At 38.7% G+C, this 17,377-nt stretch overlaps 1 protein-coding gene across 1 annotated transcript in view; it reads left to right on the plus strand.

Moving 5' to 3' along the window:
- The window catches only part of DNAH11 (dynein axonemal heavy chain 11), a 358,971-nt gene that overhangs the window by 3,918 nt on the left and 337,676 nt on the right, over nucleotides 1-17,377 (plus strand). The window contains exons 3-5 of the mRNA XM_053898599.1: nucleotides 14,388-14,584; nucleotides 15,383-15,581; nucleotides 16,320-16,419. Of these exons, the coding sequence (XP_053754574.1) occupies nucleotides 14,388-14,584; nucleotides 15,383-15,581; nucleotides 16,320-16,419 (496 nt within the window). The remainder of the gene's footprint in view (nucleotides 1-14,387; nucleotides 14,585-15,382; nucleotides 15,582-16,319; nucleotides 16,420-17,377) is intronic.

The following is a 17,377-nucleotide window of genomic DNA, read 5'->3' on the forward strand; positions in this document are numbered from 1 at the left end:
TATCCAGTGTAGCTCGCAAAATTGGCTGATTAACAGTGGCTTATGATGATGTGGTCTCTCTAGCCAAGATCTTTTTCCTGAATTTCAAACTTGGGGATCCATTTGTTTTCCTGAAATTCACACTTGCATTTTAATAAACATCCCAAACCTGTCCAAAGTTGAACTGACCTTCCCCAGCCTCCACTGCATTACTTGTGGTTATCTCCACAATAGTGGCATGAACGCCTTCCTTCCAGTTGCTCAAGCCAGAAAACTACTGAGACGGCCCTAACTCTTTTGTGTCACACGTTGTATCCGTTCTGGCAGGAAATCTTGCAAGTTCCTGCTGGTCAGAATGCAAACTGGTGTGGCCACTCTGGAAAACAATATGGAGGTTCCTCAAAAAATTAAAAATAGACCTACCCTATGACCCAGAAATTGCACCACTGGGTATTTATCCAAAGGGTATAGGTGTGCTGATTTGAAAGGGCATATGCTTCCCAATGTTTATAGCAGTGCTATTGACAATGGGCAAAGTATGGAAAGAGCCCAAATGTCCATCGACTGACAAATGGATAAAGAAGATGTGGCATGCATATATATATATGTATATATATATATATATATATATATATATTCAATTTATATATGTACAATGGAATATTACTTGGTGATCAAAAAGAATGAAATGTTGCCATTTGCAACAACATGGATGCAACTAGAATGTATTATGCTAAACAAAAAAGTCAGAAAGATAAATATCATATGATTTAACTCATTTATGGAATTAAAGAAACAAAATAGTTGAACATAGGGGAAGGGAAGGAAAAATAAGAAAAAGAGAGGGGGGAAAACCATAAAAGTTTCTTAACTATAGAGAAACTGAGGGTTGCTAGAGGGGGTTGGGTAGGGTAATGTGCTAAATGGGTGATGGGCATTAAGGAAGGCATTTGTTGGGATGAACACTGTGTGTCATTGGTCGATGAGGAATCACTAAATTCTCCTGAAACCAATACTACACTATATGTTAACTAACTTGGATTAAAATAATATTTAACAAAAGGAAATCATGCAAGTTCTACCTTCAAAATACACTGAGAATCAGCCTCCATACTCCTCTCCTGCTACAACTCTGGTCTGGTTCACCATTGTCTCTCACCTGTGCTACTGCTTTCATCTCTCTCTCTCTCTCTTTTTTTTTTTAATGTTATTATTTCATTTCATTTTGTTACATTATATAGGAATTAACATACAGTGTTATATTAGTTTCAGGTAGACAGTAGAGTGATTCGACAATTCTATACATCACACACAAATCCACACCAAGATCATGATGAATTCATGTTCATCATGAAAAGTGCACTCCTTAATCTCCATTGCCTGTTTTACCCATCCTCCTACCCACCTCCCTTCCTGTAACCATTAGTTTGTTCTCTGTAGTTAAGAGTCTGATTCTTGGTTCATCTCCCTCTTCTTTTTTTTTTTTTTTCCTTCACTCATTTGATTTGTTTCTGAAATTTCACTTGAGTGACATATGGTATTTTTCTTTCTCTGACTTAATTTGTTTAGCATTATATTCTCTGGATCCATCCATGTCATTACAAGTGGCAAGATTTCATTCTTTTCTATGGAAAAATAATATTCCATTTTATGTATATACCAAATCTTCCTTATCCATTCATCTGTCAATGGGCTGCTTCCATAATTTGGCTGTTGTTAATAATGCTGTCATAAACATAGGGGTACGTGTATGCCTTTTAATTAGTATTTTTGTAGTTATTGGGTGAATATCTAGTAGCGTGATTACTGGATCATAGGGTAGTTCTATTTTTAATTTTTGAGCAGCCGCCATACCTTTTTCCAGAGTGGCTGCACCAGTTTGCATTCCCATGCTTTCATCTCTTAACTAATCTCTATGCTTTTGTGTGGTTTCCATCTAGAATGTATTCCCAACATAGCAGCTAAAGGGATTCTGTTGAAGCATGAGTCTGAACATGTAACTTCTCTGCTCTCGTTTTACTCTGAATAAGGGCCCAAATGCTTTTAGTAGTCTAGACTTTGCATGTTCTGTGTTCTCTGTGGATCACAGCTATCAGCCTTACCTAAAAACTTGGTAGAACTGTAGAATCTCAGGGTCGTCTTCAGAGCTACTGAGGCAGGATCATCATTGGTTCTTAGGTGTATTAAAGGATGCAATCCCTAGTCCAGAATCTGTGACCTGACCTCCCTGTGACCTCTTTAAACTCTTCTCACTTGCTAACTCGTGACCTCCTTGCTGATCCTTAATTGTCTCAGGTACACTGTTGCCCCTACTATTTCTTTACCTCCCCCAGAATTCACGCAGCTAACCCCTTAATGTCCTTCAAGTCTTTTTACTCATATATCTTTTATTAAAGCCACCCTTGAGGAGGGTAGGGACTAGGGTCAGCAAATGAGGCACCCACTTCAAGAGCAAATTTATAGGGAGGCAAAGGGAGCAAAAACAAAACAAAACAAAAAAACCCTCAATATCAGGATGAAATTTTAACGCAGTATTTATTTTATTTTTTTAAATTGAGATGTACATAATATTTATATGAGTTCATGGTTTTTTATTTAATGCAATTTATTGTCAAATTGGTGAACATATAGTGCGTAAAGTGTGCTCTTGGTTTTCGGGGTAGATTCCCATGGTTCGTTGCTTACGTATAGCACCCAGTGCTCATCCCAACAACTGCCCTCCTTTCAATGCAGTATTTAAAAAATAAATAAATAAAAATGAGGGGTGCCTGGGTTGCTAAGTCGGTTAAGTCTCAGACTTTGGCTCAGGTCATGATCTCACAGGTTCTAGCCCTGCATTGGGGTCTGTGCTGACAGCTCAGAGCCTGGAGCCTGCTTTGGATTTGGTGTCTGTCTCTCTCTCTTTCTCTGCCCCTCCCCACCCCCACACTGTCTCTCTCAAGAAATAGGTAAACATTAATAAAAAATCAAAATGAAAAAGTCAACATTTAAATAAACAGTCGATCACTAACAGTACTGTACTAGATCATATTGGAGCCCGAAGCAAAAATAAACCCGTAATACTGATGTTGCCTTTATTTAAAAATAGTGATAATTCATCATTTTTGTTGCATTAATTTTGATTTAAAAAGTATCTTAAAAAATTATTCGTCTTGATTACTGAGTTTTTTGGTGGCTTTTAGATTCTATTTCCTGTGTGAATGCCTCACTTGCCTAACCCTAGTCCCAGCTTTGAATCTTTGTTTTGCTCCCTGTTGTGGCCCAAACACCCAAGACGTTGCCTGACACGTAGTAGGAGCTCCGGACTTGTTACATGAATGAAGGTCAATTAAGGGCTGATACCCTGTTGTTATAAGAGACCAAACCCTGAAGCTTCAAGGTATTTCTTTAGAGAAGCATTTGGCATATGATCTCTCTTTCCATTTGGATTGTTTTGGACCGGTGAAGAGGACACTCGAGAAATTTTATGCTAATCTCATTTATTCATTTAATCACTGTTTATTGAAGACCTACTCATTGCTAGTGACTGGCCACACCACATGGTAGTTAGTGATGTAGTTTGTGTCCTCAGAAGACATGTAGTCTGATGAGGGAGGCAGGTTGCTGAGCTTGCAGTAGGAGGACACAGGAGGCTCCTGGAGGAGTCTTCAGCATCATGGGGTGGGAGCCTCATGATGCTCCCCACACCTACAGGGCTGGCAGGGGCTGGGGACTCTGAAATAGGATGATCCTAGGTCTCAGTTTGCCTGGGGTACTTTTGGCTTAGAACTGTCAGAGATCAGTTAATGTCCGCTAAGGCTTTTTAGTGTTTCTTTGTACTCTCGAAAGCCTCCGGAATTGTATGGTAAATTATGTGGTCCCCATAGTGTTGAAGGACAAGGAGGAGATAGCTAGGTGTAGGAGGAGGAAGGGCTTTCTGAGCAGAGGGAGAAGCACTACAAAGGCACAGAGGTGAGGAAATGTAGGTTCTTTTTAAAAAAAGGAGTAAATTAATGTAGCTGGATCGGGGAACCTGAGCTGGGAGGTAGTGAGAAACAAGGGTGGAGAGACCGATTAGAAAATAAACAGCCACATAACTTTTTCATGTGGTTGCCAGCAAAGGCAGTGACCAAACCCAAATTATGTGTTGATTGGAAGACGGCCGTGGCGGTGCATGTTCTGGGAAGGTTTTTTATCAGGGCTGGCTTGATTGGGAAGTTGTGCAGTCACATGGAATGTCAGTGACTTGCATTCCAAGCTAATCAACCTCCAACTCTCTGATTTATACATTAACAAAAGACACGACATGCAGAGGACTGCTGAATTGGTCATCCTGTTGAGTGAAGGAGAGACTGTTACTGAGGTAGTGAAGTGGTCTGTAAAGTACTGAGGGAGTTTTCTAGTGTTTGGCTTCTTAATGGGATGGAATAAAAAAGGGATGGACCAAGTATTTGAACTGCAGGTTGGGAATGTCATTTGTGCCTTCATGTTTAGTTTTTTCTCATTCAAATGATCTAATGTATTCTCACTTGCATTCATTATGAACCGTTTTTTGGAGTTTGACTCAGTGATTTATGGGAATTCATGCTGATGTGCTGGGGACTCCCAGACTTGTGTCTCCAGCCTGGACCTCTCTCCTAAACTTCAAGCTTAGGTATCCATCGTCTTGTGGACATAGCCATTTAGTGTGTAATGTCTCAAATCTGACATATCCAAAGCTGAACTCCCAATCTGCTCTTCAACATTCTTATGTGTTCCTGTGTACTCTTAGTTGTAGCTGTATTATATTTTATAATATTTAGCAAAAGTATTTAAAATGTTATGTAGTTTTGTTTTTTTTTTTAATTTTTTTTTTTTTAACGTGTATTTATTTTTGAGACAGAGAGAGACAGAGCATGAATGGGGGAGGATCAAAGAGAGGGAGACACAGAATCTGAAACAGGCTCCAGGCTCTGAGTGGTCAGCACAGAGCCCGACGCGGGGCTCGAACTCACGGACCGCAAGATCATGACCTGAGCCGAAGTCAGACGCTCAACCTACTGAGCCACCCAGGCGCCCCAGTTATTTCTTTTTAAAACAAATTTTTTATGTTTATTTTTGTGGGAGAGAGAGAATGAATGAATGAGTGGGGGGAGGGGCAGAGAGAAGGAGAGAGAGAATCCCAAGCCGGCTCCGTGCTCTCAGTGTAGAACCTGATGTGTGGCTTCAACACACAAACTGAGATCATGACTTGAGTCTAAATTGAAAGTCAGACACTTAATTTTCTTTCTTTTCTTTCTTACCTTCTCACATTACTTCTTTTTTTAATTAAAAAAAATTTTTTTAACATTTTGTTTGAATCCAAGTTATTTAACATATAGTAATGATTTCAGGAATAGAATTTAGTGATTTATCACTTACATATAACCCCTCCTCCCAACAAGTGCCCTCCTTAAAGCCCATCACCCATTTAGCCCATCCCCCTACGCAACACCCTGCCAGCAACCCTCAGTTTGTTCTCTGTATTTAAGAGTCTCTTGTGGTTTGTCTCCCTCTCTGTTTTTATCTTAGTTTTGCTTCCCTTCCTCTATGTTCATCTGTTTTGTTTCTTAAATTCCACATATGAGTAAAATCCTATGAAGTACGACTGACCTACTTTGTTTAGGGTAATACACTCTAGTTCCATCCACATTGTTGCAAATACTAACATTTCATTCTTTTTGATCACCAAGTAATAGTCCATTGTATATGTGTGTGTGTGTGTGTGTGTGTCTGTGTATGTGTGTATATCACATATTCTTTATTCATTCATCAATGGACATTTGGTATCTTTCCATACTTTGATTATTGTCGATAGTGCTACTATAAATGTTGGGGTGTATATGCCCCTTTAAAACAGCACTCTTGTATCCTTTGGATAAATACCTAGTAGTGCAATTGCTGGGTTATAGGGTAGTTCTATTTTTAATTTTTTGAGGAACCTCCATATTGTTTTCCAGACTGTCTGCACCAGTTTGCATTCCCACTAGCAGTGCAAAAGGTCCTCTTTCTCCACATCCTTGCCAACATCTGTGTCACTTGAGTTGTTAATTTTCACCACTCTGACAGGTGTGAGTGGTACCTCATTGTGGTTTTGATTTGTATTTCTCTGATGATGAGTGATGCTGAGCACTTTTTCCTATGTCTGTTAGCCATCTGGATGTCTTTGGAAAAGTGTCTATTCAAGTCTTTTGCCCATTTCTTCACTGGATTCTTTGTTTTTTGGGTGTTGGGTTTGATAAGTTCTTCATAGATTTTGGATACTAACCCTTTATCTGTTAGGTCATTTGCCGGTAACTTCTCCCATTCTGTCATTCGCCTTCTAGTTTTGCTGTTTTTTTACTTCACTGTGCAGAAGTTTTTTATCTTGATGAGGTCCCAATAGTTCATTTTTGCTTTTGTTTCCTTTGCCTTGGGAAACATGTCAAGTAAGAAGCTGCTGTGGCCAGCATCCAAGAGGTTGTTGCCTGTTCTCTCCTCCAGGATTTTGATGGTTTCCTTTCTTAAATCTAGGTCTTTCATCCATTTTGAGTTTATTTTTGTGGATGGTGTAAGAAAGTAGTCCAGGTTCATTCTTCTGCATGTCGCTGTCCAGTTTTCTGAGCACCATTTGCTGAGGAGACTGTCTTTATTCCACTGGATGCTCTTTCCTGCTTTGTCAAAGATGAGTTGGCCATACCTTTGTGGGTTCATTTCTGGCTTCTCTCTTCTGTTCCATTGATCTATGTGTCTGTTGTGCCAGTACCATACTGTCTTGATGATTACAGCTTTGTAATATAGCTTGAAGTCAAGAATTGTGATGCCTCAAGCTTTGGTCTTCTTTTTCAGGATTGCTTTGGCTATTTGGGGTCTTTTCTGGTTTTATACAGATTTTAGAATTGTTTGTTCTAGCTCTGTGAAGAATGCTGATGTTATTTTGATAGGTATTGTGTGGAATATGTAGATTGCTTTGGGTAGTACTGACATTTTAACAGTATTTGTTCTTCCCATCCATGAACATGGAATGTTCTTTTCCATTTCTTTGTGTCTTCTTTAGCTTCTACCATCAGTTTTCTATAGTTTTCAGTGTATAGATCTTTCACCTCTTTGGTTAGGTTTATTCCTAAGTATTTTATAGTTTTTGGTGCAGTTGTAAATGGGATTGATTCCCTGATTTCTCTTTCTGCTGTTTCATTATTGGTGTATAGAAATGCAACCAATTTCTGTACATTGATTTTATATCCTGCGACTTAGCTGAATTCATGGATCAGTTCTAACAGTTTTTTGGTGGAGTCTTTTGGGTTTGCCACAGAGAATATCACGTCATCTGCGAAGAGTGAAAATTTGACTTCCTCCTTGCCAATTTGGGTGCCTTTTGTTTCTTTGTGTTGTCTGATTGCTGAGGCTAGGACTTCCAACACTAGGTTGAATAACAGTGGTGAGAGTGGACATCCCTGTCTTCTTCCTGACCTTAGGGGGAAAGCTCTCAGTTTTTTTTTCCCATTGAGATGATATTAGCTGTGGGTTTTTCATATATGGCCTTTATGATCTTGAGGTACATTCCTTCTCTGCCTACTTTCTTGAAGGTTTTTATCAAGAAAGGATGCTCTTTTTTGTCAAATACTTTCTCTGCATCTAGTCAGAGGATCATGTGGTTCTTGTCCTGTCTGCTATTGATGTAATGTATCACATTGATTGATTTGCAGATATTTAACCTGCCCTGCATCCCAGGAGCAAATTCTACTTGATCATGGTGAATAATCCTTTTAATGTATTGTTGTGTCCAGTTGGCTAGTATCTTGTTGAGAATTTTTGCATCCATGTTCATCAGGAAAAGTGGTCTGTAGTTCTCTTTTTTTAGTGGGGTCTTTGCCTGGTTTTGGAATCATGGTAACACTGGCTTCATAGAATAAGTTTGGAAGTTTTCCCTCCATTTCTATTTTTTGGATCAGCTTCAAAAGAATTGGTGTTAACTCTTCTTTAAATGTTTGGTAGAATTCCCCTGGGAAGCCATCCAGCCCTGGATTCTTGTTGGGAGATTTTTGATCACTGATTCAATTTCTTTACTGGTTATGGGTCTGTTAAAATTTTCTATTTCTTCCTGTTTTAGTTTTGTAGTTTATATGTTTATAGAAATTTGTCCATTTCTTCCAGATTGCCCAATTTGTTGGCGTATAATTGTTCATAATATTCTCTTATTGTTTGTATTTCTGCAGTGGTGGTTGTGATCTTTCCTGTTTTCATTCGTGATTTTATTTATTTGGGTCATTTTTCTTTTTGATCAGCCTGGCTAAGGGTTTATCAATTTTGTTTATTCTTTCAAAGACCCAGCTTCTGGGTTCATTGATCTGTTCTGTTTTCTTTGATTTCGACATCATTGATTTCTGCTCTAATCTTTATTATTTCCCTTCTTCTGCTGGTTTAGGGCTTTATTTGTTGTTTTTTCCAGATCTTTTAGGTGTTAGATTAGGTTGTGTATTTGAAACCTTTCTCCTTCTTTAGGGAAGGCCTGGATTGCTATATACTTCCCTCTTATGACCACCTTTGCTGTATCCCAGAGGTTTTGGACTGCCATGTTTTCATTTTCAATGGCTTCCTGTACTTTTAAAATTCCTCTTTAATTTCTTATTTAGCCCATTCATTCTTTAGTAAGATGTTCTTTAATCTCCAAGTATTCATCGTCTTTCCAAATTTTTTTCCTTTTGTGGTTCATTTCAAGTTTTATAACATTGTGCTCTGAAAGTATGCATGATATGATCTCCATATTTTTGTACTTTCTGAGAGCCAATTTGTGATCCAGTATGTGATCTATTCTGGAGAATGTTCCATGTGCACTCAAGAATGTGTATTCTGCTGTTTTAGGATGAAATGTTCAGTATATATCTTTTAAGTCCATCTGATCCAGTGAGTCATTGAAAGCCATTGTTTCCTTGTTGACTTTCTGCTTATGTGGTCTGTCCTTTGGTGTAAGTGGGGTGTTAAAGTCCCCTACAATCACTGTATTGTTACCTATACATTTATTTATGTTTGTGATTAAATGATTTATATATTTGGGTTTTACCATGTTGGGGGCATAAATATTCACAACTGTTAACATCTTGGTGGATAGACCCCTTAATTATGATATAATGCTCTTCTTGATCTTTTGTAACAGCCTTTATTTTAAAATTTAGTTTGATAAAAGTATGGCTACTCCAGCTTTCTTTTGATAATCATTAGCAGGATAGATGATTGTCTATTCCCTTACTTTCAATCTGCAGGTGTCTTTAGGTCTAAAATGAGTCTTTGTAAGCAGCACATAGATGGGTCTTCTTTTCTTATACATTCTGATATCCTGTGTCTTTTGATTGGAGCATTTAGTCCACTTAAATTTAGAGTGAGTACCAAAATATTTGAATTCAGTGCCATTGTGTTGCCTGTAGACTTGATGTTTCTGGTGTTCTCTGGTCCTTTCTAGCCTTTGTTGGTTTGGTCTTTGTTGTTTTATTTTGGTCTTTTCTCCACTCAGAGTCTCCCTTCAAATTTCTCACAGGGTTGGTTTAGTGGTCGTGAACTCCTTTAGTTTTTGTTTGGGAAACTCTTTATCTTTCCTTCTATTTTGGATGATAGCCTTGCTGGGTAAAGAATTCTTGGCTGTATATTTTTCCAATTCAGCACGTTGAATATATTCTGCCACTTCCTTCTGGCCTGCCAAGTTTCTGTGGATAGGTCTGCTGACAACCTCATCTGTCTTCCCTTAGAGGTTAGGACTTTGTTCCTTTGCTGATGTCATAATTATTTCCTTGTCTGTGTATTTTGTGAATTTGAGTATGATATGCCTTGGTCATGGTCATTTTTTGTTGAATCTAATGGGAGCTCTCATTGCTTCTTGGATTTTGACGTTTGTGTGCTTCCCCAGGTTAGGCAAGTATTCCACTATAATTTGCTCACATAAACTTTCTGCCTCTTCTCTCTCTCCATCTTCTGGACTCCTTTGATTGGGATTTTATTCCTTTTTAATGAGTCACTGAGTTCTCTAAGTCTTGTATCATGATCTTTTGCCTTTGTTTATGTCTTTTTTTTTTTTTCTGCTTCATTATTCTCCATAATTTTATCTTCTGTATCACTGATTCTCTCCTCTGCTTCATCCATCCCTTGCTGTAGTGGCATACATTTGAGATTGCATCTCTGGTATAGCATTTTTTTAATTTCGGCCTGACTAGATTGTATTTCTTTTATCTCCACAGAAAAGGATTCTCTGGTGTCTTCTATGCTTTTTTCAATCCCAGATATTATTCTTATTATTGTGGTTCTAAATTCTAGTTCACATATCTTACTTATATCTGTGTTAAGTCCCTGGCTGTCATTTCTTCCTATTCTTTCTTTTGGGGTGAATTCCTCCATTTTGTTATTTTGGATGAAGGGAAAAATTAATAAAATGAAAAATAAAAATTAAAGAATTAAAAACAAAAAAAAAAGGAAGCTAGATCCTAGGTCTGTTTTGGTTTGCCTGTTGAAAGAAACTTCATAGAATGTAGAAAAGGAAAGAAAAAAAAAGGTAAGAAAAAACTTACAAAATAAAAAAAAATGTATAATAAGAGAAAGAAAATGAAATAGAGTAATATATTTAAAAAAATTAAAAATGAAGTAAATAAGTTTTCTTCTTTCTGTATTCAAGAAAGAGAAAGAAAAGAAGAAAAAAGAAAACAATTTAAACCCAAACAGAAGCAAAGAAAATGAACAAATAAATGAACCTTTAGCAAACAGAATGAAAGCTGAATGAATTTACATCCACTTTCCCTTAGAACTGAAACTATGAAGCGTTCTATAGTCCGTATACTGAACAGGTGGAGTGACTTGTGCTAGTCTTCTGCGGAATGTGCTTGGAGGGCACAGTTGGGTGGTGCTTGGTGTAAAGCCTCTGTTCTCCATCAGGGTCGCAGCATAGCTGACTGGGGTGGATCCGTGTGCATCCTCACATGTGCGTGTGCAGGGGAAGTGGAAATGGCCTTACCCAGCTCCCTAGTCTCTGGTGCAGGAATTTGTATACTCTCACCAACCTGTGATTAAGTACCCCTCCTTGATCTCAGGCCTCTGTCCATTCCCTGCCTCTACCCTGGCCATGTCCAAGCTGTCCACCTGCCAGGCAGCACCCCCCTCCAGAGTTTTATCTCAGATGAGGTTGTGTTTCAAAACCCCACACTTCAGAGACCCCTGCTGCTTGGACCTATGCCAGCTCTCTGGGGGGAGGGGCTCGCTGATCAATGACTAGGGTCAGCTTGCCCCAGAAAAGGTTCGTGTGATCTCACAGGGGCAGAGGTTCAGAGATTATGGCAAATCACTACACACAGCTGGTGCCAGGTTTCATTGCCCTCTGGCGTCTTTGTCTCAATACCAGCAAACATGACTGCTCTCCAGGGTGTGCTGGGACCTTTGCCTGTGGGGAGGCTGTATGGCCTCTACCAAATCCACTCCAAGCAGGGAAACTGCTTCTCCCCAGGTGGCGCACAGACTCCTCAGACCCGGCTGCCTGCTTCTGGGGATTTGTTTTACTTCATTACCAGAGTACCACCAGGGACTGAACTTTGGAACTTCAGACTCCGCACTCCACTATTTGTAGAATCCTGGTGGTATTGAAACCCTCTACTTTCTCTCCATCATTGGTTTGGGGAACAGATTTCCTGTTAAGTCCCCTGTGTTTTCACTCTTTCTCTCCAACTACTTTTGGGGGGAGTGCTTTTCTTGCATGATCCCGATGTACCACGCTCTCCTCTTCTTTTTCTCTGTCCTCTCTCTGTGAACATGGCTCCCTACCTTCCGTGGCTTTTCTCTCCTCCAGTTCACCTCTTTGCATTGTGTACCTGCCAGGGTCTATGGCTCAAGTTATGCAGATTGTTGCGTTAATCCTCAGATCAATTTCCTAGGTGTTCAAAATGGTTTGGTGCTGCTCTAGCTGCATTGCAGGGATGAGACAAGCTTAGGGTCTCCATGCTGCTCCACCATCTTAACTCCTCTGGCTAGTTATTTCTTTATGTATTATATTGGTCTAAATCTTTAAAGAAATAATTATTGTGAATTACTGTTATCCATTTGGCTTATCAAGCTAAAGTGGAAGTGTGATTTGGTTCTTATAGTTAGTGTCTAGGTCCCATCCTTGGACATTGCAATTTAAGATGTCTGGGAGAGGCCTAGGCTCCCACATGTTGAAAGCATTGCCCTGGTAATAATAACTATTGACTTAAAAACCATTGTAAAAAGAAAATCCCTAGCTTAAAAAGGGATCAAAGAAAGAACATAGGTAAAGAAAACACAGCAGAGGCACCGTAGTTCATTAATCTATAGTTACATGTTGTATATATACGTATTGAATATGTAAGCATATTTAAATTATTTTAGTGCTCAGAAAAAGTTTGGAATTTTTCTTCTAAACCGCAAAAAGTAGGAAAACATTTCCCAACTGAGACAAAATAAAACCCCCAATTAATTGAATTACTTTGTGTATAGTTTAAGAAGATGTATTGTAATGAAAAAGCATATCCCAGGTCTATTTGTTTTGAATGATGTTTTTTTTTTTTCTTAATGTTTTTTTCTGAGAGCGAGTGCAAGTAGGGGGAGGGGCAGAGAGCGAGGGAGACTCAGAGCTTGCAGCCTGCTTTGGGGCACAGAGCCCATCGTGGGGCTCAAACCCATGGCCCATGAGATCATGACCTGAGCCAAAGTCAGATGCTTAACTGAGCCACCCAGGCACCTCTGTTTTAAATGACATTTACGGAAACACGCTCGCGCTTTGACTAATTGCTCTGCAAAGCATGTGGCTCACAATTTCACAGTTTTATCTACAGCTTGTGACAGAAATATTCAAATTTAAAAGTAGTTGGCTTTGCCACAGAATCATAGAGTGAAAGTTTGAAACCATAACTGGTAAGTTAGATATGCCAAATAACCAGAATTTTCCTCGTGCCTATTATTTAGAAATAGTTGCTGATACTGGAGATTTAGTCTAGAGAGTTTTCTAGTGGGTCAGTGAATGTTATGCCCAATAAACTTCAAGTCTACAGTCTAATTTCTAAAGCTTTTCATGAACTACCCTGCCTTTCTCAAAGTTAATCCCAGAGTGGCAGGTTTCCAGAAGCACTATACTTCTGGAGCCCTGAATGATTTTGTTGGTGTTGAGTTTTCTGGAGTGCCTGCTCTGCAATTTCATCTTCAACGTTTTGTTTATGTATTTTTAAGTTTGTTTATTTATTTTGAGAGAAAGCAGTTAAACGTGTGTGGGGGTGAGGGACGGAGAGAGGGAGAGTGAGAATCTCAAGCAGGCTCCACGCTGTCAGCACAGAGCCTGATTTGGGGTTGGATCCCACAAATTGTGAGATCATGACCTGAGCTGAAATCAAGAGTCGGCCGCTTAACTGACTCCACCCAGAAGGCCCTCATCTTCACCATTTTAATCAAGTAGCACCTTTTGTGGCAGGTCTTCCCTAACACCTGTCCCTTCCAGAGCCAGGTGTATATCCTGTGTCTCCACATTACATCCTGAACATGCCTCCAATCACGGTAGTTCTTGTAGCAAAGGAACTAACCCATGAGATTATCCCCAGCAAAGACTGTTTCTTATTTTTCTGTTTTCCTAGCTTGACTTGTAGTCAGTGCTAAGCAGGAAAATGTAATAATACACTTTGGAAAGATTAGTTTCAACACAGAAAACAAAAGTAATTGTATTGTCAAAGTAGACAAAAGGTGGAGTAATTGTTTTCTGAGCATTTCAGCTAATGGAAATTCTGTAGTGTAATGCTGGTACACCAGGCAGATGATCAGAAAAAATGAAAAGTGTTTACAATAGTAGCTACTAGAAAGGAGTGGGAAAACAAGAAGAGGCTACTAACTTCATTCACTCAACTCATTCTTATTAACGTCTGCCAGGCCCTGGGAATACAAAGATAATTCTTGAGGGTTTTCACATACACGGTGTCACATACATGATCCTCCCAGCTCAGTGGGAGAGGGAGTTCCAAATAAGGTCCATCTGATTAATAAACATCTTTTTGACCATCAACCGGCATGCCACCCAGGGCTCGAGAAGATTACTTTTGCTTCCATGTGATTCGTAAAATTTTTTTTCATTCATGTACCTGCCAGTGTGCTCAGTTTGCATTAGGAAAGTAGTTTGCTTACTTGACATGGTTGTGTTTGTTTTATGCCGTGTTTGAGTCATTGGGAACTTCCACAAATGTTTGATAAATAAGTAAATGAGTGAACAAGCATTATAGTATTTGCACTTTGCAAGTATTTGCCTAATTGATAATGTCTAAATGGAATACTGATTTTTGTCCTCTCTTTGTAAATTTGATATTTAAGAAATTGAGTGGTTTTGTGGCTGATTTTGTATGACAAGAAAATCTTTGAAGGAGTACACTGTCTGTAAATTAACTTCTTTTGGAAATGTTTCTCTTTAGATTTTAGTGCCCATTCTTTCTAATAGGAACAACCATAAATCCTGGTCCTGTTTTATTTCACAAGACATGGAACATCACATAGAAGCCATGAAAAATAAAATGCATGTTTTTCGGGGCAAAATGTTGAGAAGAACTCTTCTACCAATTCCCACAATTGCAGGAAAAATCGACCTGGATCAGAAATACTCAGAGACCAAGTATGTAATGATATGGTATATATCGGATATTAAAGTGGAGAGCCTACATACCCAATTAACATAGAAGCTATTAGCACAAGAATTCTATCATTTTTTTAAAAAGGTTGTACAGAGCACCGTGTATATTATTTCCTTACTAAGTACACTTTTTAAAATTTTATTTTAGAGAGTGCAAGGAGGGGAGAGGGACAGAGGGAGAGAGAATTTTAAAGCGGGCTCCATCCCATCCACAACCCTGGGATCATGACCTGAGCTGAAATCAAGAGTCAGATGCTCAACCAACTGAGTCACCCACATGCCCCACAAAGTACATCTCCTAAAAGCAGACTGCACAAAAAGCAGGCTGTAACAATTGACATGATGTCAAGAGTATTTTTTTTTAATGTTTATTCATTTTTGAAAGACAGCACAAGCAGGGGTGGTGCAGAGAGAGAGGGGGACACAGAATCCGAAGCAGGCTCCAGTCTCTGGGCTGTCAGCACAGAGCCTGATGCGGGGCTCAAACTCACGAACCATGAGATCATGACCTGAGCTGAAGTTAGATGCTTAACCGACTGAGCCATCCAGGCGTCCCTCAACAGTATTCTTTTAGCAATAATGGTTTAAGGTTATGATTATTTGTTTAACAATGTTTACATCACAACTAAAAGTGGGACTATAAAAATAAGGGATCTGATTCTGAAGCATTTATATTTGGAAAACTAGTTTATGGATACACCAAATAGATCTTAAGATCCGAGTGCTATCTTTATTTAGGTGAAACAGTTGGTTTTTGAATTATTCTATTAATCATTTCAGTGCTTGTATGCTAGAATCAAATGAAAGGACAGTACTCCATGCAATTGAGTCAGTGATTATTAAATGGTCATATCAGATCCAAGAAATCGTAGAAAAAGATTCCGTGCAGCCTTTGCTGAATTGTCTTCAGTCGAATCCTCAAACTGAACTGGATTTCTGGATGATGAGGAGAGAAAATCTGTCATGCATTTATGATCAAGTAAGTAGATAGCCCTACAAATTGCTTACAAATTGAATTAGGAAAGTCAGTTGTAGAATTTGGTTTCTACAGCAATGACTTCCAGTACCTTCAGAGGCTTAAAATACTGTTTTTGAATGACTTAATAGTCTGTTCTCGTTTCTTGTTCCAAAGTTTTATATGATAGGCACTTTAGAAATGAATGCGGATTAAAAGTAAGTTTGCCATTTGGAGAATATTTTGACAGCATTTAATAATTGGAAACACTGTGGCATAGGAGAGAGTCGTTCCCCAGGGAAATGTCAAAGATGGTAAAATTTAGTTGATTGAACTGATGTAGGAAGGAGTCGCGTCTTGCCGAGTGGAGAGATGTGGCTTTGGAAGAGCTAACTTTGGTTCCTCTGCTGTTTGCCTTACATGTTCCTTGATTTAATATCCTGCAAACTAAGACGTTCATTTGCATTTCATGTGTCTCTCAGATTCTCTGAAACACAGCAGGAGATTTTATGTGGGAAGTTTAATATTTTACACTTAAAGAGTTAATTGACACTCTGTGAATACTCAAGAGCTGTAAACATAAAGTAAAATTCAAGCTTAAGGAAAAATTGCTTTTAAAAATTATTTTCAACTTGAAGCCAGATGAGTCTTTTTTTTTTTGAATACTGTGGGTATTGTGCATGAGTAAAATATAAGTGTTTTATTACCAAATGTATCTATTTAGTCATTAATCTAGCTTGAATTAAATTTTCTTCAATTTAGCTTCAAGCTCCTATTGTCCTCAAAATGGCTAGGATCCTGCAAATCAAACAAAGCAGCTATTTGCCAACTTTGAAGGACATTTTTGTGGCTGTGAAAAATGGTAAGACTCTTGGTTTTTGGTCCGGTGTTGGTGTCCCTCATGATCTCATCCCACCCTGCCTGACCAGCCTCATCTGCCCTTCTACCATTAACATGTTCATGAAATGATTTCACTTGGCTCTTGTAATGATAAATTCGTCCTCATCAGTAATTTATTCTCTAGTTCTATTAAACTGTTTTTAGGGTATATTGTAGGTACTTACCAAATTGCTCTAGATTGAAGTTTTAATGGGAGTGTGTGTGTGTGTGTGTGTGTGTGTGTGTGTGTGTGTGTGTGTAGGGGAAAGACCTTTGCAGCAGGTAAATGAAAGTCCAACATGGCGGTTTCCTCGTCAACAGCTGGGCTACAGTTAGTCCACTTATTCTTGAGTAGAGTCTGAATGTGCTTGGCATCTGTTGCTTATCTAGCTCAAAAATGCTCAAAGTTATCATCGAAGTTTGGGTGAAGATTAAATGTACAGAGGAAGAGGGTTTGCTGAATTTTGAACAGGTCCATGCACACTGATAAAAACCAGAAATGATAAAAAGGTATTCAGTGAAAAGTCTCCTCGTCCCCTCACTATCTGGTTTCAGCTCCACCCAGGGGTCCCAGCCCCCTGTTTTTTTTATTTCTGTTCCTATTTCTTTAGGCCAATTCAAGTAAGTAGGCATAGACACGATACTGAGGTTTTCAGTGATGAAACTGTAAGATAATTGGATGAATAGCTTTTTTGGTTTCTAACGTTAGAAAATTACTTTTTAATTTCTTCCTGTTAGAACTTTTGTAAGGTTAGGAAATACCTAAAATATACTTTGAAAATGTTTGGTTATTTCTTCAGGTTTTTGTTTTTTGTTTTTTTTGTTTTGTTTTGTTTTGTTTATCACATGGAAGCAAGAGTAATCTTCTCAAGCCCTGGGTGGCATGCGGGTTGATTCAAGTTTGATGGTCAAAAAGATGTTTATTAATCAGATGGACCTTT

This window comes from Panthera pardus, unplaced genomic scaffold (assembly GCF_024362965.1).
Source record: "Panthera pardus isolate Hobbes unplaced genomic scaffold, ASM2436296v1 HiC_scaffold_8, whole genome shotgun sequence".
In the NCBI taxonomy this organism is placed as follows: Eukaryota; Metazoa; Chordata; class Mammalia; order Carnivora; family Felidae; genus Panthera; species Panthera pardus.